At 44.1% G+C, this 26,816-nt stretch overlaps 1 protein-coding gene across 1 annotated transcript in view; it reads left to right on the top strand.

Moving 5' to 3' along the window:
• Positions 1-18: 18 nt before the first annotated feature.
• The window catches only part of EGFL6 (EGF like domain multiple 6), a 65,164-nt gene continuing 38,366 nt past the window's right edge, over positions 19-26,816 (top strand). Inside the window, exons 1-4 of the mRNA XM_006028421.3 lie at positions 19-95; positions 13,407-13,519; positions 18,333-18,425; positions 21,907-22,026. Of these exons, the coding sequence (XP_006028483.3) occupies positions 19-95; positions 13,407-13,519; positions 18,333-18,425; positions 21,907-22,026 (403 nt within the window). The remainder of the gene's footprint in view (positions 96-13,406; positions 13,520-18,332; positions 18,426-21,906; positions 22,027-26,816) is intronic.

Raw genomic sequence — 26,816 nt, 5'->3', positions numbered from 1 at the left:
CCGCCCCCGGCCCCGGCCATGGGGCCAGGCGCCTGCAGCGTCCTGCTTGCCGCCCTGCTGCCCTGGGCTGCGGGGGCGTCTGCTGCCGCCGCCAGGTGAGGGGCGCGGGCTGCCAAGGGGGCAGCGCCACCCCACTGCGCGGGGTCATGGGCTGGGTGGGCTTAGCTGGGCGAGCTTAGCTGGGCGGTGTGGGAGAGTTAGGGTTGCCAGCTCTGACTGAAGTTATTCCAGGAGACTTTTTATTTTTTCTTAAAATATCCTATTGAAATCTCCCAGACTGCTTTCAGTAGTCACCAGGAGATGGATGCTGATCCCAGTAGACTCCTGGCCAGTCCAGGAGGGTTGGCAGCCCTGCGTGAGGTGCAGGTGTGTGGAGGAGTCAGGTCGGCTCTGGCGTGGGCTGAGCCAGCCCCTTCTAAACCAGAGTCTCAGAGAAGTGGGCCTGGAAGGGCCCTCCGGAGGGCATCTGGTCCACCCCCCTGCCGGAGGTAGGGTCAGCCCTATCCAAACCATCCCTGACAACTGTCTTCTAAGCTCTGCATAAATCTGCCCTCCCCACCCTGAAGACTGTCCTCAGCCTTGTTCTAACCAATATGTAATGTGTGTATTGGGGTGGGCTTAAGCTGGAGGGTTTGAGGTGCCTATGTGGATGTTTGCCCACAGCCTTGGCTTTCAGGGACATGGGGGGGAAGGATGGGATGCTGGTTATGGCTAAAACATTTGGGAGAAGGAGGGAAAGCATTGGGACCAATAGTCTCTGACTACTAAAGGGCTGTAGCTTGAGGGTGGTTTGTCATTTCAGCGACTATCTCCAGGGCTTATTCTTTTTATCTGCAGCACATTCCCAATTTTGCTTAAAGGCATCCAGGGGCGGATCCAGGATCGGGCTGCACTTGCAGTGCCCTCTGATTCCTGCTCTACTCTAAAGTTTACAACCAACTGCCTGGCAGTGGCAGCAGCATTTCTACTCGGGCACTGCTGAGGGAGTTGCTTGACTTTGTGGCTCATTGTCATCTACCTGATCCCTACTAAACTCTTCATTCCTCAGCTGTTAACAACCCTCTCTTCTTTTTTTTTATGGTCTTGATGTTCCACCCAGCAAGCTATCTTTTGTTTTGTCATTCTGCTGCCTGTTCTCTGTTTCTGGCCATGAAGATCCTGCTTTTAACTCATTCCAATGAAGTTCTATTTGTTTTTTGCTTCCATCTTCAACTGAATAATACAGCCCCAGGAAAGCTATTAGCTATAGCTATTGACCTATTAGGAAAGCTTCTAGGTTCTTTCTAACTGGAGGAAAATACGTGTTGTGTTTAAACAGGAGGATACATCTTGCCATCTGTGGGGTTTGTTTGTTTTTTTCCCCCCTCACCACCACCTTTTTGAAATTGTAGATCCATTCATGAATGCACATTCATTTATTTCAGGTAAGTTTTCCCTCTTCTCCCCCTACTCCAGTATATATGAGGATCTGTTAATGTGTTCAAATAAGGAAAGGTGTATTTCTGCATGTGTGTGCTTATGTGTATTATACTTAAGTATATACAATTTTAGTGCAAGAATCTCATGGTATTGAGATGTATGTATTAAGTATATGGGAACGTGGAAAGGGACCCAAGCTGAGCAGTTCAGACTCATATTTCACACAGTGCAAAATACTGGATCCAGGGTTTTCAGCTGATCCATTAAAAGATAGTGGGCTTTTGTGAAAGGCAAATTTTAGCTAGCTGGGTAGTTTGCAACTTCATGTGTGGTCAGAGCTGAGATTTCATTACAAGCCATTGCTACCTGCACTATGTATTATACACAATTGTGCTTTTTTTTTTTCCTTCTTCAAACCAGCTTTACCTCACTGGCTGGTGGAGTAGCTGGTTCTGCGTGGCTATGGTCTTCCTTGAACTTGGAGTGAGGGAACAAGCAGCTGTATGTTGGTGATTATCACCTCCTTCTCTTCAAACCTAGACAGAAAGTTTTACTGTACAGTACAACTGTCCTAGATTTAATGGACTTTCCTTATCAATATACATTTTCAAGGGTTTTAACCCCAAGCCCTATAGCTACATCTAATCCTCACGCACTTTCCACTGACAAGGTGTAGATTTCAATATAGATATACAGCATACTACATTCAGCATTGTTTCCCTTTTTTTCATGAAGCTGAGCATGGTGCTGTTTTGGATAAAGGTATTACAATTTTCCATCTGTAAGCTGGCTATAGGCTATTTCTCCCACCCCCCCCCCCCCCCCCCCCCCCTTGGAATAATTCCATAGTCAGTAGAATTACACTGGGGAAAACTCTGGCTCCATGACTTCAAAAACTCAAGGAGCTATAGATGAATGAAAAGGTCAGTAAAATACAGACAGCTATGAAACATTCTAGTCTCGTGTTGGCTTATAGAAATAGACACTGTTAAAGGTCTGCACGAGTAGCATTTGAGTTAAGGTTCAGAGACGGAAAGTTTGAGAGAAAATGAGCATAGTTATTAAACAGCCGATCAACTACTTTAGGATTTTACCATCAAAGTGCTATGTAATTAAATAAAAAAGCCAGAAAGAGCACAATAAAGTAATAACTATTACAAGGAGAATTCATTGCAATTAGCAATGACATTTTCAAGATGCAGCATAGTTTACTTGTTCAGTATCAGGATTCTGTACTGGTATGTTTATGATCAGCAAGTGGAAGTGTGCTGTTCCAATACATTTAAAGTTGTCAACTGGTCAGCTTTTCAGAAACTGTATGGGGACCAAGGTTTATAAACTCCAGACCTGTTTTTATGGAAAACACATTTGCCCTTCAAGCAGGGCACCTTTAACAAGGATTATGTTCGTGTTAGTTAGTTCTTGAGGTTTTATGCACTTGGGTTTAAAACTTCTTCAGAGGCGTGAAATCGGGAAAGGAAAATGGTATCTTATTTCAACAGAAAGCATCTCTTTGATTTAACTGAACTAGACAGTGATATGTTGTATATCTTAAGTATATAATATGAATCCAGGAAATTTAACATTAAACGGATGTTTTCTCTATAAGCGCTCTTGTCATACCAAAGTTCTGAAGTAGGGAGAGGTACCTGGTAGTTGTTGGCTGTGTCTTTGTCCTAATGGGGGAAAAAAGAGACTTTAAACATCTGGATAGAAAGCTCAAACAGCATGCTAAATACACCTGCAGAGGATATGAAATTGAGAGGACAAAACAGATTCCAAAGATGTAGAGAGAGCTTAGAAATGGGGACAGGAAATAACAAAATTAGAATCAGCTTTGAAAACCCAAAGCTCATACATTTAAAAGGGAAAATAATCAGACAGTCATTGAAAGGGAGATTTCTGGAAGGAAGACCAAAAAGCCCTACATATGATGATGGCTGGTAATTAAGATACAAGCTTCTGTTGTTTGCTTGTTTGTTTGTTTGTTTGTTTTTTATAGCATACTTGTTATGTAGCTCTACAATTCTAGTATTTATGCATTCAAAACCAAGTTTGGAAACAATTTGCCTGAAATGCTCTTTAGCTCCCAAGGCATATCTACTTCTCAGAGAAGATAAAAAACACGATGGTGATATGTGGCTCTGTAACAGGGGTAAGCAGTTGTATTGGGCAGAGAGCCACTTAGGGAGTTTTAGTGAGCTGTCACGGGCTGGATCAGCCCCCCCCCTCGCCCCCCCCCTCCCCCAACAACTCACCAAAACTCCCTCAGTGGCAAGTGGGAAGCAGATTGTGGCTCTGCCCTGAGCCCCAGCCCCTGTCACCACCCTGCGATCCCAGGGTCACCATGGAGACCAGCCAGGACCAGCACAGTCAAGTCACGCAGGTTGGGGGACAGGATGGAGCAATGGGCAAGGCATGGAGCTGTGTCCAGGACAGAGACAGGCAAGCAGGGTCGGGTATTGGGATCACAGGGCAATGACAGCACAGAGTTGGGGTAGAGCCGTGATCTGCTCCCCACATGACCCTGCACATGGGACCGGGGCCCATTACAGGGATGCGTGAACAATGGATTGCGTCTCTTCCCCAGCTCTGGCTCCACTGGCCCATCACAGTCCCAGATACTACTTCCAACACGCCCATGGCCCCATCCCATCCATCCCACCACACATCGTGCCTATGCAGGTCCCAGCTGATCTCCATGAAGATCCTGCCCACCCATTCCATCTGGCACCCCCAGTGGTGGGTTAAGGGCAGATGGGTTGGGGTGTCCAGGCAGTGGGGCCAGGGCCGGCAGTGGCAGCCAGCTGGGGCTGCCAGGCAACAGTCTAGCTGCTGTGCTGGCCCAGTGCTGCTGCATGCCTGGGAGCAGCAAGACGGGCTGTATGCACCATGGCCTGGCCTGCCTCCTGCACTTGGGCTCAGGTGAAACCAAGGAATCCACTGTGGGCTGGACAAAACGCTTTGACGGGGCCAGATCCAGCCCACAGGCCATATTTTGCCATCCCTGCTCTATAAGTATATAAAATCCAAGATTGGTAGGGAACTGTGGCCTCAGTCCTGTAGATTATCAATACAAAATGCCTGTTATTTAACCTTATTGACAATATAATTTCTCACAGGAGAGGCTAAGGGGACTGGGCTCATTTAGTCTGGAGAAGAGAAGTCTGAGGGGGGGATTTAATTGCAGCCTTCAACTACCTGAAGAGTGGTTACAAAGAAGATGGAGCTAGACTGTTCTCGGTGATGGCAAATGACAGAAAAGGAGCAATGGTCCTAAGTTGTAGCAAAGGAAGTTTAGATTAGATATTGGGCAGGGGAGGGGAGCTGCACTAGGAGGGTAACAAAGCCCTGTAACGGGTTACCCAGAGAGGTTGTGGAATCTCCATCCTTGGAGGTTTTTAAGACCCAGCTAGATGCTGGGATGATCTAGTAGGTATGGCCCTGCTTTGAGCAGGGGGGTGACCTCCTGAGGTCCCTTGTAACCCTAATTGTCTATGATTCTATGGTTAATATAAGACGAGAAGAAAAGATCAATAAAATCTTTACATTGAGTAGTCGGAGGCATCACATTGTGAGACAAATTAAAAAGCTCAGTTTCTTTTCAGTTCTGTATGTTAGGACTAGAATGGGGCCTGAATCAACTCAGTAGGAATTCTGCCATTGACTTCTGTGGGACCCATGGTTTCAAGTGAGGGCTGGGATGCACAGCTTTAACCGTACTAAGGGCCATTTGCAAGGTACACACCCAGCAGTGGGCAGCACTAACTGGATCTGCTCTGATCAGATTTGCATGCAAGAAACTGGGCTTCAACCTGCAGACACGTGTGCAGATTAATGAATTGTCGCACAGCAAAGACACAGGATTTACCATTTTGTTTTTCAAATCCTTTTCCTTTTAACACCCTTCCCTGTTGAAGTTAATGGAAGTTTTGCTTTAAACTTCAATGAAATGAGAATTTTTTTTGCCATTCAGTGAAACCCATATTCCTTAGAAGCAGTTGGCTTCTGTGTGCACAGGAGTTGGCCATAAGTATCCTTAAGAGATCTTATGGAAATAATGCACTAAATCTGTTCACCAGCTGTGTTTGGAAGTCCAGTATCTCAGCCATGATTTTTTGTTGTCAAAATACAGTGACTTAAAAAAGATTTATTCCTGAACAAACTCTGTTTCTTAGTTCTTTTTCTCAGCTGTTAAATTTAACTGGACTAATGCAGAGATGATTCAGTACACAGGCATGCTATTCTTCTGATCAGAAGATTCATAAAAGTGTATCCATACACGTTCATACCCACCCTTTTCTCACTATTGGGTTCTTACTCCTGTTTCACCTTCTTGTGACTGATAGAATGGCTGCTGGTCAGGTTTGTGGACAGACAGAATCCTTTTATTAAATTTGCAGTTGTTGCCATTTTAAATTACTTAGATTTGGTATCTTTGATACCATAAAAAAGTGTAAGTTATAACAAGCTGATGCAGTTTCACATGTAGTATTTGAAACATCAGAAATATGTTGAGAGAAGGTGTCTTTTGTGTGAGCAATAATATTCATCATTTGGGTCTTTTGCTACCATTCATTCCTGAAGTACTATATTTACAATATTTCCCTTGATGATTTTTGCTGTCTGGGGGTGTCTGTTCTACTGTATCTAGTGTGTGGGGGTTGTGAGGAGCACATGCAGCAGAGCTCACCTGGGTGGTACAGGTTCAGGTGTGGTCTGACCCCCATGCCATTCGACCTGCAGCTGCCCCTATGGTGCTCTGCATGGGGCTGAACCTCCCCCCACCCCCCCGCAGCAGCCCACGCCTGCCCAGGGCAGCTAACGTTGCACTCCTGCTCGCACCTGCCCTAGCCCCAGGTATAACCCTGGCCTGCTCACATGGCTTCCCACCAGGGCTACCGTCCACCCACTCAGCTACCCACAGGCAGCTGGCAGCTGGAACTGGAGCCCTGCATGCTGGGGCAGAAGCTGCCCAGCTGCAGCTTTCCCCGTGCCCGCTGTTACTTCCCCACCCTACCTACTGTCCAGAGCAGCACAACAGGGGCAGGAGGGAGGCAGGGGAACCTGAGCAGCACCCAGGCAGCTGCAGCAGCGCTGGGAGCAGCCCCTCCAGGAAGCTGTGCATGCTGACTGGAGCTGGGATTGTCTAGCAGGCATGGGTGAGAGCGCATCATGGGCTGTCCTGGCCAGTCAGGGCTCAGCCCCATGCAGAGTACTGTGGAGGCAGCCACGGGCTGGATATAATCAATTGGCAGGTGCCCAGCTGCGAGCTGGATTCAATCAGTTGGCAGGTCAGATCCAGCCCATGGGCTGTATTTTGCCCTCCCGTGCCTTAAAGGGTGTGCTCCCTCAGGCTTCAGCTGTCAGAGCCTTGGCCCCCTTTTACTCTGGCCGCACCTTCATCCTTGGTCCACTGTCTTAAGATCTTGGCTCCTGGGCATTGGCTCTGACTTGGCAGGAACCCCTCCTGTGGCTCCAGTTTCACCCCACCAGCCTCAGCCCCTCTAGCTTGGAGCTAGATTCTGTCACTTATGTGGGAAGTGCCACCTAGGCATCTCCACCCATGACCCCCTCCTCCTCTATAGCCACAATCCAGTCCTCCAGTAGGAAAACTTCAAGCCAAAACAGTGATCTAACCCGACCTCACTTCAAACATAAAGTGCTCTGGGGTTCCCTGTTACAGAGACACACGGCACACTGTCAAGTAATATCTTGTCCCGTGAGCAGGATTCCCTGGCTACATCTTGGGCCAGGGGTACCTTGGAAATGCTGCAGCATTTAGAGTTACCCAACCATGATAAAGAGCAAAGGGCACTGTCTGTCCATGCAAAAGGGGTTGCCCATGCCCCTCCATACTGTTAGGTCTGGTCCTCATGGACTTTCAGCTGCCTACATCCATGTAGTTCACCTGGAAGGCCTCTGGATGGTGGGGCAGGCACAATGGTTCTTGGTTCACAAGCACCCATACAGGGCTGGTGTCAAGGAGTGTTTTGAGAGCCTGGACTCTCACCAAGCCATCAAGTCCTCTCCCCCAACACTTCCCCCTGAAATGCCCCTTTCATCTAGCCCTGTTGCTGACAAATCTTCTTCTGTTGCTTAAGCATGAGTCTTAGTTCCTCCCATTTGAGGAAGGAGGGGGCACAGACACCCTCCCCACCACTAAAAGGATGGGTAAAAGTTGTTGGAGGCTTCCCAGAGAATCTGGCTTTTCCACAAGGATCAGTAATCGTCCCTCACTCATCCAAGGGTGAAGGGGGAGGAAGACTAGGGATCCTAGATCAACAGGATTGTGAATGCCACCTACCAAGAGTCACACAGATTGCAGAGCAGAGGGGGAGCCCAAGGGCTTTTTGTCCCTGCCTTACAGCATCTCCCCAACCTTAGAAGGCAACATTTCCCTCTATATACATACATACACAACCCTCATCGTACCCCATCACCAATGCCATCCTGGGATCTGGGTCCCCAGGAGAGCTAAGAAACCTTGAAGGATTTCCCAAGGAGATGCTTTCAAGAGCCTAGGATACAGCATCCATCTTCCAGTTTAAGAACAGCACACTCTCATGGAAGCCTTCCTTTCCCCAGGCACTTCACTGTGCCCTCCCCCCTCCCTGCGACTTGACTCCTACCCAGCATGTCTGCCCCAGAGAGTCTCAAGCACTTTGCAGGAAAGTTTCAAAAAGTCCAACTCCCTTAGCCTCCCCCAGTAATGGCACATCATCCTAAAAAAAGTTCTCATAGGAGCACAATTGAGAATCACTACTGTACATGTATGACTTTACACTTTGCACTCTGTACCATTAATAAAACAGGCTGAACAGAGCACAAGTCTTTTAGTCTCTTCTGTATTCACTGATTAATTTCCTAATAATTACCAGACAGTGCCTTTTTAGAGGCAGCTGATAATGATACGCATACAGGCCCCAATTATTTTCTCACAGGAGGAAGACCTGTAAGAGGAAGGAAATACAGAAGAGACTGCCATAAGGTTCTATTAGGAATGCAGGATTCTCTCTTCCTGCCCTCTCACTATAGCGAGCTAGAAGGCCTGGGTTGGGAAACCAGCTTGGGGGAAGAAAAAAGAAGCAGAGATGGAAATGTATTGTACTGCTGCTCCCCATGCCAGCTATGACCTGCATACTTTTTTCCTGTTTTTAATTCCCTTTTTCACCCAACTGTCTAATTGTAATGCTGGACCTGTAACCTTTCCCTCTTGTTAACAGGGAGAGCTTTTAGTTTTGTGGAAAGCTACAAATATTGTAGCCTGGAACTGTGCCCTTTCACCCACAAGTAATAGACAGGTTTTAACCTGTATGAGCCTAAAAACCTGTATGAACCTAAAAACTTGCCCATATAGCCACCTAGAGCTACAACAGCTATCCTTTGTTCAGCACTTGATTGGCTCCAGCTTCTCATTTAAGGGACTGCTTTGCCACTTGCCTGTGTAGTACAATAGATTGAACTTCCAATTTATAAGCAGCTACTAAGCAGCTTATAGTCCATGGCTATCATTCTGTGACTGACTCATGGCCTTATCCTTTGGTTTCTAGTCTCTGGCTCTAGACATCAGCTTGACATTTTATCCACAGACCTTCTACACCTGACCACAGTTGGCTATCTTGGATTTGCTTCTTGCTCCTGCACCCTAGCTGTTGACCTTCAATTCCTAATCTCTGCCTGGGTTCTTGGTTCTGGTTACCCACTTGGTTCTAGCTACTATGCTAAATAACACTAGCATGCTGTGAAAGCTTGAGCCAACAAGCTTGGATCCAATTTGAGCATTCCCATTGCCTACGAGTTTTAGAAGATGGAAGCCTGATATGAACCTATCTACAAGAATTTATTTGATAGGTGCCTAGGGCTGGAGTGGTCCACAGTGATCTGCAAGAAAGTGAGGGCACTGAAATGGAGATCCTGTGCCTCTCAGTGTGCTCCTTAGTAGTATGGCTCCCACTGGGCTGTATGGCCAAAGGCTGCCCTCACTGCAGCTGCTCCTTGGACCCCTTGTAGTAAGGAGAGTTCCACCACTGGGTGATGGTAGGCAGGGCACTACACTAGAGGTGCCTGTCTTTTCCTGATTCTGCCACTGAGCTGCAGTTTGATCTTGGGCAAGTCACTCCCTCTATCTAGGCCTCCATTTTGGTTCCACATCTTGTCCACTGAGACTAAATTTTTCAAGACAGGTCATCTCTCTCTCTCTCCCTCTCTCTCTCATGTATAATGCGTGGGACAACAGGGCATCTTATTTCAGGCTCTAATACTTTTCCATTCCTCCCCTGTTAGTCATGTAACTCCAGGCTGCATTACTTTTCTTTCAGGATCTCTGGAGGGTTAGTAAGGTGTTGGGGCATTTTTTGAAGGACCTTCTTGCTCTTTATCCAACTCTCTCCTTCCCACTGTCCATGATACAGAATCCTAAATCCATAAATAGCGAAAAAGGCAGAGCTTCTCTTCTATGTGTGATGGAGAAATCTGACTGGGAATATGCTCCTGCCCAGAGACCTCAGAACTCAATTCTACCCCTGCCAGCAATATGTTCTAAATACCCAATGCCTGTTGTTTCAGATATCTTACTGAAGAACTTGGAGCAAATAAGATTTTGTGCAGGATATGTTGAAAAAAATCAGCTGGGTTCATTTTATTGGCTAATGCCAGAATATTATTCTGTTTTATGAGGCACAGTCTGTACCGGTCTATTGTTAGTGGGAATCTGTGAGGGTTTGTAAAGTTGTTATTTAGTTATTTTTATTTATTTGCTGTCATTTCATAAAAAGGTATTACTTGTGTCAAGTTAGCTTGTCGCCTCTAGAAAGGGTCCAGCATTTTTTTTAAAGGTAACTGAAAGGTCATATTTCTTATAAGCCGAACCTTGCTGTGCAAGGTCTTTTTGACATGAGCAGGGCTACCCCAACAAACTCAGTGAGGTTAGATGAGATGTAAAGTGGAACATACTTAGCTTTTAATTTTTAGCTCCCACAATTGTAAATGAAACAAATCAACTTTGTTCAAACGTGATAAAGAACGGAACCAAATAAAAATTTTAAAAATACTTGATTGTTTTGTATAAATCCAACTAAATACCAAGAGGGAGGGTCATTGGGTGACGCATTGACTTCTGATGTAGAAAGCAGTAGAAGCTGTCATACAAATTTTGTTTGGAAATGCTTGCTGCTTTAATGCATGCTTTCATTTGTCTGAAGAATGGTTGTATGTGGTCTTGTAAAATCAGAATGCTATGCTTTCAGTCCCCAGGATTGATGGTCAACCATTCTTGGACAAGAGCTCTTAATAGATCCCAATCAAGTGCCCAAATCTTACCACTTTTAGGGTGATAAGAAAGAGGTATTTCATTTTCCAAACCATCTCCTAACTATAAACCATTGGATTCTTTCTGTTGAGGTCCCCTGGCTGGCCTCCCTGTGGCAGTAGTCGTATTTCAGAAAGTAGTTTTGCTGAGGGAAATATCATTCCCTGTTTTTGAAAGTATCATTTTTTACTTTAACTAACTTATGTAAATGGTGCCTGGGGGGGATATGTACTTTAGAAATGTGTGTAGCAGTTTTTTATTAGAACAGTGTTACAATTGTAATACAGTGAAACCTGTCTAAGACAGAATCTGGTAGGGCCAGGAAAAAGTCTTGGTTTAGCCAGATAGAAAAAGTTCTGGCTTAGATGAACTTTCCCAGCTCCTCTGCTCAGGGCTGTCTGCTCTACACTTCTCCTCTGCTTGGCGCTCACGCTTCGTGTACATGTACAAAATAGGTAATTACTTTCTATGATATACAAGCTGATTCTACAGATGGGCCCCAAATTTCTTTTCTGTTTCCATGTTAGACCAGTGTCCAGCTTCCACAGACTAAATACACGGTTCCCCTAAATCATGTTGCAAGTAGAAATTTTCCAGCTTGAGCAGGAAATGATACATTCTGTCTCGGGAAGGTTTCACTGTATTTATAGACTTGCATTTCAGTACAGAGTGACATACATTAATGGCACCATTATAAGGAGATAAAATGATATAATTAATGCATATCCCACAAATTGCCCTGTAAATACAGATTTGCCTGGAAATTCCTGCTAATGAATTCCAGCACTTTCTTTGATGCAGTGTTTAACACTCATAGACCTTTTGAAGGAAGTGGATTGTAAGGAGGGTCTTACAGAAAGGGGCAAAGGTGTGGAATTTCAGGCCATGGAAAGATTTTCAGGTATAGGTGTCTGAATAGGAAAAAACAACTGACAAAAATAGCAGATTAATATGCAGGGGCCAGGGAGTTGTAGTATATGCGGACCAAACATGGTGGGGATTGAAGGGGATAGTCAAAGGATGCTAAGATCCATCAATACATGGTAACCACCTTTAAGCTGATTCAGTACCAGATTTATTTTCTTAGAAAAGTTTATTAAAGAGGCCATCCTTAATGGACTGGCCGACGCCAACATCTTAAGGGATAGCCAGCACGGGTTTGTTGCGGGTAGGTCTTGTTTGACCAATCTCATTTCCTTCTACGACCAGGTGACCTATCACCTGGACAAGGGAGAAGAGATTGATGTCATATATCTTGACTTCAAAAAAGCCTTCTATCTGGTGTCCCATGATCACCTCTTGGAGAAACTGGCCAATTGTTGCCTTGGGTCCTCCACGATCTACTGGCTGGAAAATTGGCTCTGTGGTCAGACCCAGAGGGTAGTAATTGAGGGAAGTCACTCATCGTGGTGTCCTGTGACCAGTGGGGTCCCCCAAGGCTCTGTCCTTGGACCCATACTGTTCAACATCTTCATTAATGATGTGGACACTGGAGTCAGAAGCGGACTGGCCAAGTTCGCCGATGACACCAAACTTTGGGGCAAAGCATCCTTATAGGCTCAGCAGTGCTATGTTGGCTAGCACTATGGAAGAAAGAGACTTGGGGGTCATCATTGACCACAAGATGAACATGAGCCTGCAGTGCGATGCTGCGGCTAGTAAAGTGACCAAAACGCTGTCTTGCATCCATAGACGCTTCTCAAGCAAATCCCGGGATGTCATTCTCCCCCTGTACTCGGCCTTAGTGAGGCCGCAGCTGGAGTACTGCGTCCAGTTTTGGGCTCCACAATTCAAAAAGGATGTGGAGAAGCTTGAGAGAGTCCAGAGAAGAGCCACGTGCATGATCAGAGGTCAGGGAAGCAGACCCTACGATGACAGGCTGAGAGCCCTGGGGCTCTTTAGCCTGGAAAAGCGCAGGCTCAGGGGTGATCTGATGGTCACCTACAAGTTTATCAGGGGTGACCACCAGCATCTGGGGGAACGTTTGTTCACCAGAGCGCCCCAAGGGATGATGAGGTCGAATGGTCATAAACTACTTCAAGATCGTTTCAGGCTGGACATAAGGAAGAACTTCTTTACTGTCCGAGCCCCCAAGGTCTGGAACAGCCTGCCACTGGAGGTGGTTCAAGCGCCTTCGCTGAACACCTTCAAGACGAAACTGGATGCTTATCTTGCTGGAATCCTATGACCCCAGCTGACTTCCTGCCCTTTGGGCAGGGGGCTGGACTCGATGATCTTCCGAGGTCCCTTCCAGCCCTAATGTCTATGAAATCTATGAAATTTCCATAAACATTAAAATTGGGAAGCTAGAATTATGGAATAAGTTATGGCTGACTATTTCCACATCTAGCGCAACATGAAATAGCCTCATTGACTTCTGTGACACTACACTGACACAGGCCAGATGGCAAATTTGGCCCTGTTTATCTACTCTGTCATGTCAATAGAAAAAACAATTATTGTTTTTCATTACAAAACATTTACACAGTTCTGTAAATTCATTACAGTTTCAAGTCCCCCAAACCATCCCTTCTACAGATCCCACTAAGTGCTTCAGTAAAGTATACCAGCAAATTAATATGGATGAGAGTGGAGGCAAAGTAATTAAACCATACAAAGGCAATAGATTAAAACATGTTCTTTGCTTACTGCTGTTAACACTATGCTTCTTGCACAGCTCAAGGGCTCACAAGCAGCTGATGACTGTGAACCGGGCTGGAGTTTGCCGCTACGGTTCTAAGACAGAATGCTGCTACGGCTGGCAAAAGAACAACAGAGGGCACTGTGAAGGTAATAATGCACAATTACTGCCTCCTCTTCATGACTATGAACTTATTTTTTTAATAATACGGCTTCCTTTGGGCCTGGCAGAAGTTACAGAAAGATTGATATAAGAAGGTGCATGGCTTAGGAACTAGAGCTCAGCTGCAGGGAGTTAGAGGGTAGTAGTCTGCCTTTCTAGAAGCACTGGGCTAGTGGACAGAGGAGATTGGCTAGCCCTAGAGGAAGTTAAAAACCCCCAGGGAAGGGAGTAAGGGAAGGGTGTGGTGTACAAACCAGGGCTGCCGTTACAGTCTGAGGCAGGACCACAGGTTTTGATTTATTTGTTTGTACATTTGTTTCTTTGATTGTTCATGTTGTTTTCCTGTGGAGACAAGTTTGCCCCAGGAAAAATAAACTGCCTGGTGACAGGAGTAACATTCTACTATAAATGAGGTGTAGGGTTTAACAAAGATATGAACTATAAGAGTAGGAAGAAAATAAGTTTTAGAGACCATCTCTTGAAAAATGCAGAGCAAATAAACAGAGCCAGCCAATAAACTAGATTCCTAGACTTTTAAAGTCCTGGAGGGATCTTCTGGCCTGACCTCCTGCATAACACAGGCCAAGAGAATAGAAATGGATCATGCCTGTCCCATGGTATCTATTCGGTATTAGTAGCAAGATCCAAAAAAGCAGCATGCAGCCACCTAAGCTATGTTGTGTAATCCTAATTCTGTTGCTGAAGAGTAAAAATGATAATATACAGAAGTAATTTAGAAGAGCAAATGGACCTTTTTTGAAACACTACAATTATCTCTTACTAGACTCCAGCTTTCACAATCTCTTAAGTGCTATCTTAATTTGGCTGACTTCTGATGCAAGTCAGATACTCTGCAAACCTAGATTCAAGTCACTCATGATTTCAGGTGATTTGGATTGAGTGATCCAAGTGTCCCTTCCAATCTTCTGTTCCTAAAGAATTGCTTTACAACAGTTCTCAAAAACAGGTTCAAACAAGAACATAAAAGCCACATTTCCAGACTAATCATACTCACCTGAGCACCAGTTCTGCTTTCAGCCAAGAGTTTCAAACAGGGGCATGGGTAGATCTGGCATATTGAAAAACGGGTGCATGGTGTAGTACATCATCACATAACAGTACGTATTTTTCTCCAGGTAAAAAGGAACTAGAAGCTTTTGGAATATGCTAAAGACCTAGAGCTATATTATTTATAGAACAAAGCAAAAACAAATACAACTTTATTGGAATGTACATTCTTTTGTTATAATATATATTTGTATTAAAAAAAACAGATTAGGCAAATATAATAAAAAATGTTGTTTCATTAGTCGTGGAGTCATTAGAATTAAATGCACTTCTCTTTCAGATTCATAAAGTCAAGCCTTCTAGAGCATCTTGAAAGTACATTCAACACTTCACTGAAAGTTATTTCCACACCTGACTTAGTTTTAACTAGAGTTAAAAACAGTCTGCAGGGCTGTGAAATAGGAGCTACATTACCAGGAGCAGCAAATAGACATCAGACCTACAGAAGAAAGAATGGCTTAACTAGTAGAAGATCAATACCATTAAAAAGGAGAGAGGGTCATTAACACCTGTGGAATGAAGAGTTTAGAGGGAATCAGGTAGATTACAATGAGTCGTTAATTCAAATGCTGTCTGAATAGAAATGCTGTTGCCACTGCCAGGCAGTCTGTTTTAAACTTTGGGTGGACCAGCAATCAAAGAGGGTGGGTGCACCTGTACCACTGTACTCTCCCCTTGTCCTTCTCCTGCCCCCAAGATCTGCCCTTAGACAGAGATATACCAAATTAGGCATCTAAATCTTAATTAGGTTCCTAAATAAATACTTCTGAGAACTATCATGAACAATAAAATCAGGCTATTTATCTAGGTGTCTAAGAAAAAATAAAGGTACTTAACTTTAGCCATCAAGTTTTTAAAATGTTGGCTTTATTCTTTATTGCTGGAGCAAAAAGTCATTTGTAGTGATACAGACTTTGAATAGCAAAAGCTGATATATTCTTCTAACACAATTCATCACAGACATAAAAAATATAAGATACCTGCTTTTCACTTCTGCAGTATACAATTATGTATGGACTGTGGTAAAAGTGAATACATTGTTATTGGTTGCAACATTGTGACCAATCAAAGCACTTGATTGAGGGTCTTATTCTGCAACCCTTGTTCTTGCTGTGCATCTCTCCTCTTGGTAATCACATTGGCTAGGGACAGACATTACACATAAACCAGTTTAAGTGATAGGAAACTGGCTTCAACCTGTAACAGAACAGATGTTCAGTGCACATAAACCCATTTGAAAATGGCTGAAACCCGTTTGAGAGAAACCTGATTGAAAGTATCAGACTTAACTGATTTGGATCAAACTGGTTTATGCAATGTCTGTCCCAGGCCCCTTGCTGGGGTAAACCAGACACCCCTAGCATTCCAGCATGCTCTCTGGACTAGGTGGGGCTCTCTGCTCCACAGCAGGGCTGGACCCTCCCCTCTGTTCCCTAGCTACAGCTCCAGCACAAACTGCAGGCTGCTCTCTCCCTTCCCCTAACCACTACCTGCTAAGCAGGAATTCCCTCCTCCCCTCTGCCTTGCTGAGGAGGTGTCTGTGTATTAGATAGTAGACCACATGCTGGCTACGGTCCCTGCTGAATCAATAGGTAGAATCAACAGGTAGCTGGTAATGTCCCTCTATCATTTTCTTAATGGGATGATAAACACTGAGCTAGGGGGTGATAAATGCAATTATCATTTCCCTGCTAGGCTAATCAAAGCATCCTGCCAGGGTCTGGCTTTGTCCTCCCCCCACCAGCTCAGTGCTGTGGAAGGGATGGGAGGGCTGCTCTAGCACCCCCTGGCTTCTAGCCTGAGCTACTGCAGGCATGTGCCTGGATGTCTGTGCAGTTACAAACCAGTTCAGCCTAGCCAGGTTAGACTAACCTGCAAAGATTGAATCAATTCAAGTTCAGGCTTTTTGAATGTCTGTCCCTAGCCATTGACTTTGCTATGGTTATTCAAAGATGTTAGTAAAAGCCATGCCCTAAATACCTGGTGCGGGGAAAGGAAAGAGAGCAGACACCTGCTGACTAATAACAAAATAAACTGTAAATTAGAAGGCTTGAACTCATAAATTTATTTATACTGAACAGTGGGAGAAGGCCCATGCAGCCTGTACTAGTGAACCTCTTTTCTCTAAAAAAGAAACATTTTCCTGTCAGGAATTAAAGCTATTTCATCTGTCCTTCATTGTATCAGTCACATCTACTACATACAATGCACTAATGTAGAGAAGAGAAATTTTATTTCCTGACTGTCTCATTTCAGATTTTTTTAATAGCAATATTTAACCCTCTGCCTTAGATTAGACATAAAAATAAATTATACAGAAGCACAATAAAGCATTTGGTTAGGAATTTACAATGAACACCTAGATTTCTCTGTATCACAGAGTACCAGGAGGCAGAAATGTATTGAAGTTCTCTTGCCATACCGTTAGTTTCTCCAGTATGTTTGTTCTGTCTGGAACCTATTTGTAAAAAAACACTCCATATTTAAATTCACTTTACATAAAAAGATGTAATACTTCTTGACAATTCTGTCAGATAGCTGCTGTAATTTTGGTGTAGCATGTTAGGCTCTGTACTTAAAAAGCATTCAGACACTTCAGGAAAATTTTCTGTTCCAATTTATTTTCTGTGTAATCTCATTGATTTAGACTCCGTTGCCAGTTTTCTTAGAAATCAATCAAAATAGTGTTTGCATTTGCTCCACATCTATAGTAATTTAAGCTGCTCTGGAAGGGATTAGAAAAGTTGATAACTCAGCAGTATTATATAGAAATAAAGCATTTGTGGTGATATGTGTGAAAGGACCTCCCAGAGTGGACAGGAAAAGGAAGAGACATGGAGAGAGGACAGCAAGGAAGAGATCAGAGGAAAGGGGAGAGAAATCTCAGATCAAGTATTATGAAAATAAACAACACTGAAATGCAGTCCCCAGTTACATATAACATTAGCACACTACTTATGAACAAGCTTGTGATAATAAACCAGATGAGTTTAGAAGATGTTCTTTTTCTTTCCCTTTAAAAAAAGTATATACATGTCAGTTCTTAAGTGTCCAGTGTTTTACAACCCTTACATATTTCTTTTCACCTGCTCAGCCATAGCAAATAAGCTGAGTGGATGAGGAATTTGAGCAAATATGTACTTTGTTTTAATAGAGCCAATACAACTGCTTCAGGCAGAAAACGACTTCAGTTTTCTAGAGAACTTACACACTCCTTGTGCAGAAAGAAGGGAAGATGTTCTGGGAGAGGAAACTTGTGAAGCCACAATGCAACCCCTTATTGGCAGGAGATAGATAAGGAGAGAAGCGAAAGAATCTTTAAAGATTAATTTCTGTGGATTCAGCTTTATCCCAACCAGTGGCAGCACCTTATGATATTTCTCATCCCTCAGCTGCAAAGCTACCAGCACCAACGCCAGCCCTCTTCTTTCAAGAATGCTGCTCCAGTGTAATTCTTTCTTTTGTGCCCAATTATCACCAAAGTCCTTCTTATCCCTTCCTTATACACTACCACTTAGTATCTTCTTCCTATCTTCTGTCCTGTATAGGCTAGCATAAAAATTTACTAGTGCAGGCAGGCCTTGATTTTGGTCCTTTCCATTTAAAATTTCCTCAGGGTATTATGGATTGATGCAGAAAATAGAAGGTTTCATCTTATGCTGTAATGCAGAAATGTCTCCCTCCCTCACCCCACAACTGCATCTTTCATTTTTTCTCTTTTTCTCCCTGCAGCCATCTGTGAACATGGGTGCAAGTATGGTGAATGCATGGGGCCAAACAAATGCAAATGTTTTCCTGGATTTACAGGGAAATCCTGCAGTCAAGGTCTGTACATGTTATAGTTCGTCTCCAAAATACTGTCATTCTGTATGATCTGTCTCTTTTTGGCTTCTATGCCCTATGGAAAACTTTAGGATCATTTCTTTGTTTGCAGCTGTTTAACTGAGGTTCTCAAAGGCTAACAGGTTGGTAGGCTTAAAAATGTTCTAGTTGTGAAGTGTTCCCTCAGCACTGAAACAGCATCCTTTAGGTGCCACCTCCTACAATTCACTCCAGTGCCCTAAGTTAGATGTATGCACTCCCTTTTATAGTGCCTGGGGAGAGCTGACCAGCTTCACAATGAGAAGAGCAGATGGGATCTACAGCAGCCAGCATGCTGAGTAGAGACTTGCCTAAGTTAACTCATAGAAAACACAGATGACTCTGTGTGAAATCCTTCCTTCCCTATAGCATAAAGGCCTAACTCTAGGTTGCAGAGGCATCTATTGCAGGCCAGGATTGATAGCCCTAAAACCTCTCCTGCTGTTAAGTGCCTTATTTCTTTCAAAAAATGAGGCAGGGCCCCTTGTTTCTTTTAAAAGGTATGTGAAGGAAGAGGTGATGTAACTTCTTTTTTTTTTAAGCATCTGATAGTTACAGCACTCACTTAGGATATGGGAGACCTTGGGTCAATGTCCTTCTCTGCCTGAGCAGGCTAAACCCACCTGAGAAATGCCCTAACTCCCAGGATAGGGATGCTCACCACTCCTCCTGGGGAGCCGTGCTGCTTCGCAGGAAGTAAGTGAAGGTTCATTGATCCAGAGAGAGATATTAAGAATGAACATGAGTGCCTAACTAGTTCTTAGGGAATTCTATTAGTTCTGGGGAGACTTGAGTTCTGGTCTCTGCTATAGGACTGTCCATGCATTTTACACAAAAGAGTCATTTGATAAATATATAAATGGCATTAGAACCAGAGACTGGAACCTTAAACTCATCCCTCCTAGGCAAATGCCCTAGCCGCTAAGATGCAGAGTCATGGTCCCATTCATTTACCCAGTGAATGTTGAATTCTTTGCTGCACAGTTTCAATAGGAATGGTGAAGAGTGACTCCATCCCTTCCTGAATTCCACCCAAGTCCCATTTTAGGCACCCAAGTCCTTTTGGAGATTGGATGGGTACATGACTTGCTAAAAGTCACACAGGACATCTGTGGTGGGACAGGGAATCAAACCCTGGCTCCCTTACCTCTAGGCTAATATAAATAATTCATTATCCTGATTTTAAAGTGGGGCACTCTAGCTCTGAAACTGGAACAAGGTCATACAGGAAGCATGCAGAAGGACTAGAGACTGTACCCAGAACTCATGAAGCCTGTACTCACTCCTTTTCCAGCCTCTCAGAATGGATTGCTGAACACATTCTTTCTCAGGATTCAGGAGCAACTCTTCTTTGTTTGCACATGCCAATCTGAATTTTTGAGAACACAGATATGAGTGTGTCCAAAATTGTGCATTCAGAAACTTGAGTGCTCAGTTTTGGCTTCTGCCAGCTACTTTTAATTACTTGGAACTATAACAGCAATACACATTTTCAAGTGGTAGTGTATCTTGAAAATGTATGACAAAGAATAACAAATGTTTTAAGTAATTAAATCATGCTACCTCTTTTTGTTGGAATCAGCTAGTATGAATGCATTTGCAAGTACCTTGCTAAAAACTGGGTGTCTGTAGACCAGCAGAGAGGCTGCTCCGATACGCTGTAATTACAACGCATCGGAGCAGACTTGATTAATTGAGTCTGCTGGAGCGTGCTAATTAACACACCTCCAGCAGCTTTCACATCTCATGTATCAGTGTCCCCGTGCTTCAGAATGGTAGTGGGAGCACTTTAAAACCATTTTGAAGCGCAGGGATGCCAATACGTGCGACACTGTGGGCACTTTAATTAAAGTGGCTCTTAGAGCTGCTGTAATTAAAACACCTCCCTCCACCCCCTAAGCATGTGTTTAAAGGCCCAGTACAATCTCTGGAAATATTCCTTTAGCCATCTGTATGACTGTACAGATGCTGATATCATTAGAACTAGAATTGACTGTGCTCAGCCCTCTGAGCATTGTGCCTTTATTGAAATCTCATTACTTGGCTGGTATATTGTTAAACATACTGAAGTATTTTGTAAATGAACTCTAACTGTTCGCTTGCTAAAAAGGTTTCAAAGGAGGAAAAGAACAGTTGTCAAACAGCCCATGGAAGGCACAAACATATATAACAAGACTGATGCCTCCATTGTCAGCAGTGAATGTTACATCGTGCAAATTAGACTTAGTAGGTTTGTTTTTCCTTCTTCACCAGCTAATTATAGGGGAGCTTGAAAATTATATGATTTCTTTCTTGTCCTATCCAAATTCTATTGAAATGTTTTGAGGATGGGGTTTAGAAGCTTGCTTAGAGAAATCATTGCCATCACAGAATCAAACAGTTTCTAGAATACAGTCTCTTGTATTCTCTCAGGCATTTGTGCCATAAGAATAATACAGGTGATATTTGTCCCTTAAAGTCCTTTAGTCAATTTTATCTCAGGCTGACTAAATATTCTTGAACTTTTATGCTCAGTTTTCACTCTTGGTTTGGCATGGAAGTTGGGTAGGGGACTAAGAAATCTTCAGCTAAAATGTGAAAACTGAGCAAGAGTCACTCTAATTAAAGTGCACCCCATCCAGCCCCCCAACCCCAGAGCATGTGTAAAGATGCCCATAGATCATAGGAAAGTAGGACTGGAAGGGGGACCTCAGAAGTTCATCTAGTCCAGCCTCCTGCTAAAGGCAGGATCATCCTTGACTAAACCATCTCAGCTAAGGGTCTGTCTAAAACCTGCTCTTGAAAACTTCCAAGGCTGGAGATTCCACAGTTTCTCTAGGTAGCCTGTTCCAATGGTCTCCCTCATAGTCAGAAAGTTCCTACAAATCTCCAACTTAAATTTCTCCTTGCTGCAGCTTGAGGCCATTGCTCATACTCCTGTCCCCTACAGTCCCAGAGAACTACTGCAGCTTTTCTCTTCACTGGGCACATCTACACGTCACCCTAACTTGCCGTAGCGACACGCTACAGCAACATAGTGGTCATGTGTCACACATCACCAGCTGCTACTTCACCATAGATGCAAGCTGCCTCATTTTAGTACACCAATGAAGCAAAGTAGCAGCTAAAAATAACCACACACCGCAAAGGAAGCACTAAAGCACAGCGCAGTAACAACATTGTTGTAGGGCGACACGTAGATGGGCCCACTCTTTGCAGTCCAGTTGATGGTTCCGGACATTGTGCTGAAGTTTGTCAGGTGCAGCAGGCTGTACACATTAACTTTCCTAGCACTCACTCAGCCAGATGGTCTGCTAAATTCCTTTCTGACAAGGGGTTGGCTCACTCTCTATCCCAGGACTTTCCCTTTGGGGATTTGAAGACATGAGGCAATGTTATAAATATATAGATCTTTAAAACAAACTAAAAAATCCTTGCCCTCATTTCTTTCCAATGATTTCTGCAGATATGAATGAATGTGGATTGAAACCACGACCCTGTGAGCACAGGTGCATGAACACTCACGGCAGCTACAAGTGCTATTGTCTCAATGGGTACATGCTCATGCCAGATGGCACATGCGCAAGTAAGTAACAGATAATATTAAACAAGTGCTTTTTACTTACTGATAGCTAATTTATTTGTGACAGGGACCTAAGCTTCAACTCTCCAGTGCTTTCTGCATTGAAGGATGTGCTCTTCCTTATCAACATTTTTTAAAGTGTGCATTAAACCAAGTCATGCATGTATTTTTAGTTTCAAGATTAATTTTAGAGAAATAGACCCTTTAAATAAGGTATCAGTGCACAAGTCTGTGTCTAGAATTCAGAGTGATTTTTGTCTTAGGCCCCCTCTACATGTGCAGGTAAAGGCGTGATTTGATTTAACACGTGATCCACATAATTGTGCCTCCTGCCATGCCACATGTACATGACAGAAGGAGCAATTGTGGGATCTCATACAAGATCCAATCATGCCATACTGCCGGTGCAAGCAGAACCCAATCCTGGGCTCCACCTGCACTGGCAAGAAGCAGCCTCCCATGGCTGAGAGCCCCTTTTGCTGAGGGGGCTCCCAGCAATGGGAGCCCTATGCAGCCAGGGCCAAGAAAGCCCACAGCTGAAGAGGTCTCAGCCCTGGCTTTGCCTCACTGATCATCAGTTGTGGGGCTCTCAGTTCTGGATGTGCATGAAGTGCAGCTGGGGTGAGAGTCCCATCAATTCCGGGGCTCTTGGTCCTGGGGGCACATGAGGTACAGCTGAGGCTGACAGTCCTGTGAGTTACAAAGCTCCTGGGAGTCTTCAAAAGGAGGCTAGATAATCACCTAGCTGGGGTCATTTCACCCCAGCATTCTTTCCTGCCATGGCAGGGGGGCGGACTTTATGATCTGCTCAGGTCCCTTCCGACCCTACCTACTATGAAACTATGGTCCTGGGTATACATGAGGCATAGTCAGGGCTGAGACCCCCATCAGTTGTAGGAGTCAGTCCTGGCTAGACATGAGGAGCCAGACTGAGAGCTCCATGTGGGTTGGGGTTTTCATGCACCACACTTCCCACCACCCCTAGCCTTGAGGCTCACAGCAGTTGCAATCCTCAGGACTTGGGGTTTTCATGCTGGGCAAGACTCACCCTTGCATCTGGGGGCCCTGTCAGCTGACAGAGCTCCCAGCTGCAGGAGAGACCCTGCTACACATGCAAATTAAAGCTCAATAGCAACCAGCTATAAAATTAGTACATGTTTTCAAGGTCTAGCTTCATAGCTGGTTGGAGCTTTTAATTGTGTGATAGCTACTTTGCACATGTAGCTCATCTTTGTTAAGCCAGTTAATTGTATAGTACCTGTAACATCTCGAGGGGGGCTTAATGATTTTCATAGCACTTAATAAACTTTTTTTTAATAGATTATGTTCTCACACTTTGGAATGATCTTGTTTCACCCAATGTGAAGGTACCAATTTAATATCTGTCCAGTACAATCTTAGATGACCCAAGCTATGGTTTTGGCAGTTCTTCCCCTGGAAGATTTTTCCACAATATATGATTTTCCCTTGATACGTAGCCTGCATTTTCCTGTACCTATTTTAATTCAATTATTCTTGATTATGTGTTTTCACAACACCCTGAACCATGACCTTTTCCTGGTGTTTACACCCTTCATACATTTATCATAATAGGTCTATGCACATTTATTCAGCTGTCGTTTTTCTAACTAGCTTCCTCATTTTCCTCCAAGTCGGTGCTTGATGGAAAGTTTCTTCCTATCCAACCACATTTTGCAGACTTAAAGAAGTTTAGACTGGAGCAGAATGGAAATTTTTCAAGGCACAAAATTTTGTCAGAAAATGCTCATTGAATGAGCATGGAATGTTTTGTTTAAAACATCTTGGGTTTGACAAGTTTGCACTAAATCCAAGGCAGGGTTGTGCAGAACCACTCCTGGCAGCCTGCCCCAGCTCTGTAGATCCAGGGCTTGCAGGGTCTGTAACCCTTAAGCAGATGCACCACATAGACATGGACCTTTTGGCAGATTTGCCCTGGAATCCTGGGCTTCTCACTCTGAGGAGCCCACCTTATAGGTCTATCCTGAAGCTGGGGACCCTGGAAGACCTGTATGAACAAAAAAGGCTTTTTGTCCTGGAAGTTGGATTTGAAAGCCTGGGAAGCCTCAGGTCGAGCTTTTGGAAACGCTGTAAGAACTTCCTATTTGGGTAAGTATTATTGAACAGAACAAGGATGAGATTATTTTTTAGGGAGTTTCTGTTTTATCTCATGTTCCAATTCCCTTTTGAATTGTTTTGGCCCTCTTATGTGCTCACCTGCTTTTAAGTTAATCTGTTTTTCTTATCGTACACTGCCCTGAGCCTTTGCTGGGAAAGGCAGCATCTAAATAAGTAAATAACAGTAAGTAAGCTCTGTGTCTGCAGCCTGGGAGCAGTTCACCTGCTGGGTCTGCTCCAAAGCCAGGGACCTTGGAAGAACACAGGCCCTAGGTCAATCTCCCTGGTGGGAATGCAGGATCTGTGGCTCTGCGACAGACCCACCAAATGGACTAACATAGGGCCAGGATCCTGAGATTTCAGGGCAAAGAGCTTCAATGCGCTCTGCCTAGAGGATGGAGCTTGAAAGCCTGGGGAGTCCCAGCTCTAACTATGGTTTAATTCTTTGAGCTCTGTGGCTTAGTTGGAGCCAGGGCAATGAGAGCTTCCAGTGTCCTTGCTACAAAGTCAGGACCTGGAGCTGGGACAGACTACCAAGTCTGTCACTCTGGGGTAGTCTGCACTGGTATACTTGGTAGTATGCACTGGAATGGTTTTCCAGGAGCTATAGAGCCTGTCACTGTACAGAGAGACTGCCAAGCTTTGTGTTAGGAAGAGGATAATGCTGTTGCATTTATTGCTTTATATTCAGGAGCATGCCAATCTTTCATCTCATTTGGGCAGAACCCTTTGGCACATGTTATACCCCTGCTTAATGGTGGAGGTGTGACCTTCCCATCTGAGTTCTGAGGGGGTTTTTAGTAGTTGCCAAACAACACATTTTTCTAAACTGCTTGTAAAACTGCTGTGCAGTCTGCTATAAGGTTGCTCTAAAGAGTCACCCATGAGATTTTGTGACCCTAGAGTTCTTTTTTAGCATGGCCCAAAACATTTTCTGTCTGAAACCAAAAACATATCCTGCAGCATTTAGGGCAAATTCTACCATGCCATGATACCCAACTTCCACTAAAAGTGGTAGAAATGGAATATGTAAATCTAAGGGCAAAAGTTAGCCTGTAGCAAAGAATGGTTTGGTCCCAAATTTCCCTGCACTGAGTGTTTTAAATTCAGGGGTTTGTGAAGGGCCATCTCTAACCCCAAGAAATCAGTGTCTGATCCTCACCAGGTTCTATAGATTTATATATTATATATCTTATATTATATGCTATATATAAAACCTAATGACAGTGGGCATCTGCAGGGCCTGGGGGACATATTTTGTTTTGGAAACACTGTCTTTGCAAGTTTTATCAGACTTTCTGATTGCAGAATATTGAAACAAACTTTTGGTTTCAGTTTGGTTTAGTGCACAATCAATTTTTAAGTCATTTCCTATTAATTGAAAACCCTAGTTTTTCAGCCATCTGTATTTCAAACTGACATCCAATACCCTTGTGAGTTCATCCAAAAGGTCCCCTGTCCTCTCTGCTCTACTAATTTTGACTCATTTTTGAGTGCAAACTAACATGCTTATAAAATGAAGTAGCACTTCTCTGAGACTACTGTAGTTTCATTTCAGTTAATACCACAAGACTTATTTTTACTTGCCCGGTTAGTACTGAGGTCACTGGCTTTTGGAAGCCAGCATTGGCGAAATTGCTTTTGGGCAAAATCTTCAGGGATACAAATCTCCACAGCCACATTCAGTAGGTCCCTTTTCTTTAGCAGGAATAGACCCATATGTAAATTAGTATTAAGAACTATAGAGCTAGGAGGAGAGGTAAAAATGAAAAGAAAGTCTCCATTATAAAGCAGTTCACAAAATAAAAATGTCAGAGGACTGTATTAAACCACCAGTGCCTAGACCTTTCCGACCTGCGGACTGGATGAGTGGTGCAGGCATGGTCTGCAAGCTGGATCCAGTTCACAGGCTGAGTCCATGGGCCCAATCTGGCACAAGATTGGCACATGGGCATATTGCTATGCATGGTCCTAGCTTGACAGACTGCATTGGGCCCTGGTCCCACATGCTGAATTTGGCCCACTGCCCTAGTGTCAACCCTGCACACCAGATTGGGTCCACCATTTTGGCCCTGGCCTCACACACAATAAATTAGGCCCATTGGCCTGGTCCTGGCCCCCCACACTGGATCAAGCCTTCTGTTCTGGCCCTGCACATACCAGATAGGTCCCACTGCCCAGTCCCCAGTCCAACATGTACTGAGTTAGGCCCACACCCCTGTCTCTGCATGCCAAACTGATTCAGCACACAGTCATGTCATCTGGCCTCTGGGGCTAAGAAACATGGCAGTGGGGGAGCAGTGCTCCTTGCTGCCAAATTTCAGACCTGTTGAGAGCGCTGGGGGCTAGATGAGACAGCTCTATGGGCCAGAGGTTAAGTGCTGCTGTATTAAACCCACTATCTAAGTTTGGTAAGAATTGTTATGTGGGATCAGGCTAGTGCTCCATCTAGTCCAGCACAGACAACTGTAGAATAATATGTTCTTCTAGAGAATTTCTTTCTGTCCTTTGTCACTGTAAAGTTGTCTTATGTTCTGAAATATGATCATTTATAATCCCTCAAATTTGTTGATCTTCTCTATATAGTGCCATGGTGAGTGTTCTCATCTATGCTTCAGTGACTTCAATGATACTTATCTCTTCTCTTCAGAGAGTAA

This window comes from Alligator sinensis, unplaced genomic scaffold (assembly GCF_000455745.1).
Source record: "Alligator sinensis unplaced genomic scaffold, ASM45574v1 scaffold1192_2, whole genome shotgun sequence".
NCBI lineage: Eukaryota > Metazoa > Chordata > Crocodylia > Alligatoridae > Alligator > Alligator sinensis.
The sequence above is the reverse complement of the archived record's forward strand: the minus strand, read 5'-3'. Positions and strand labels throughout refer to the sequence as shown.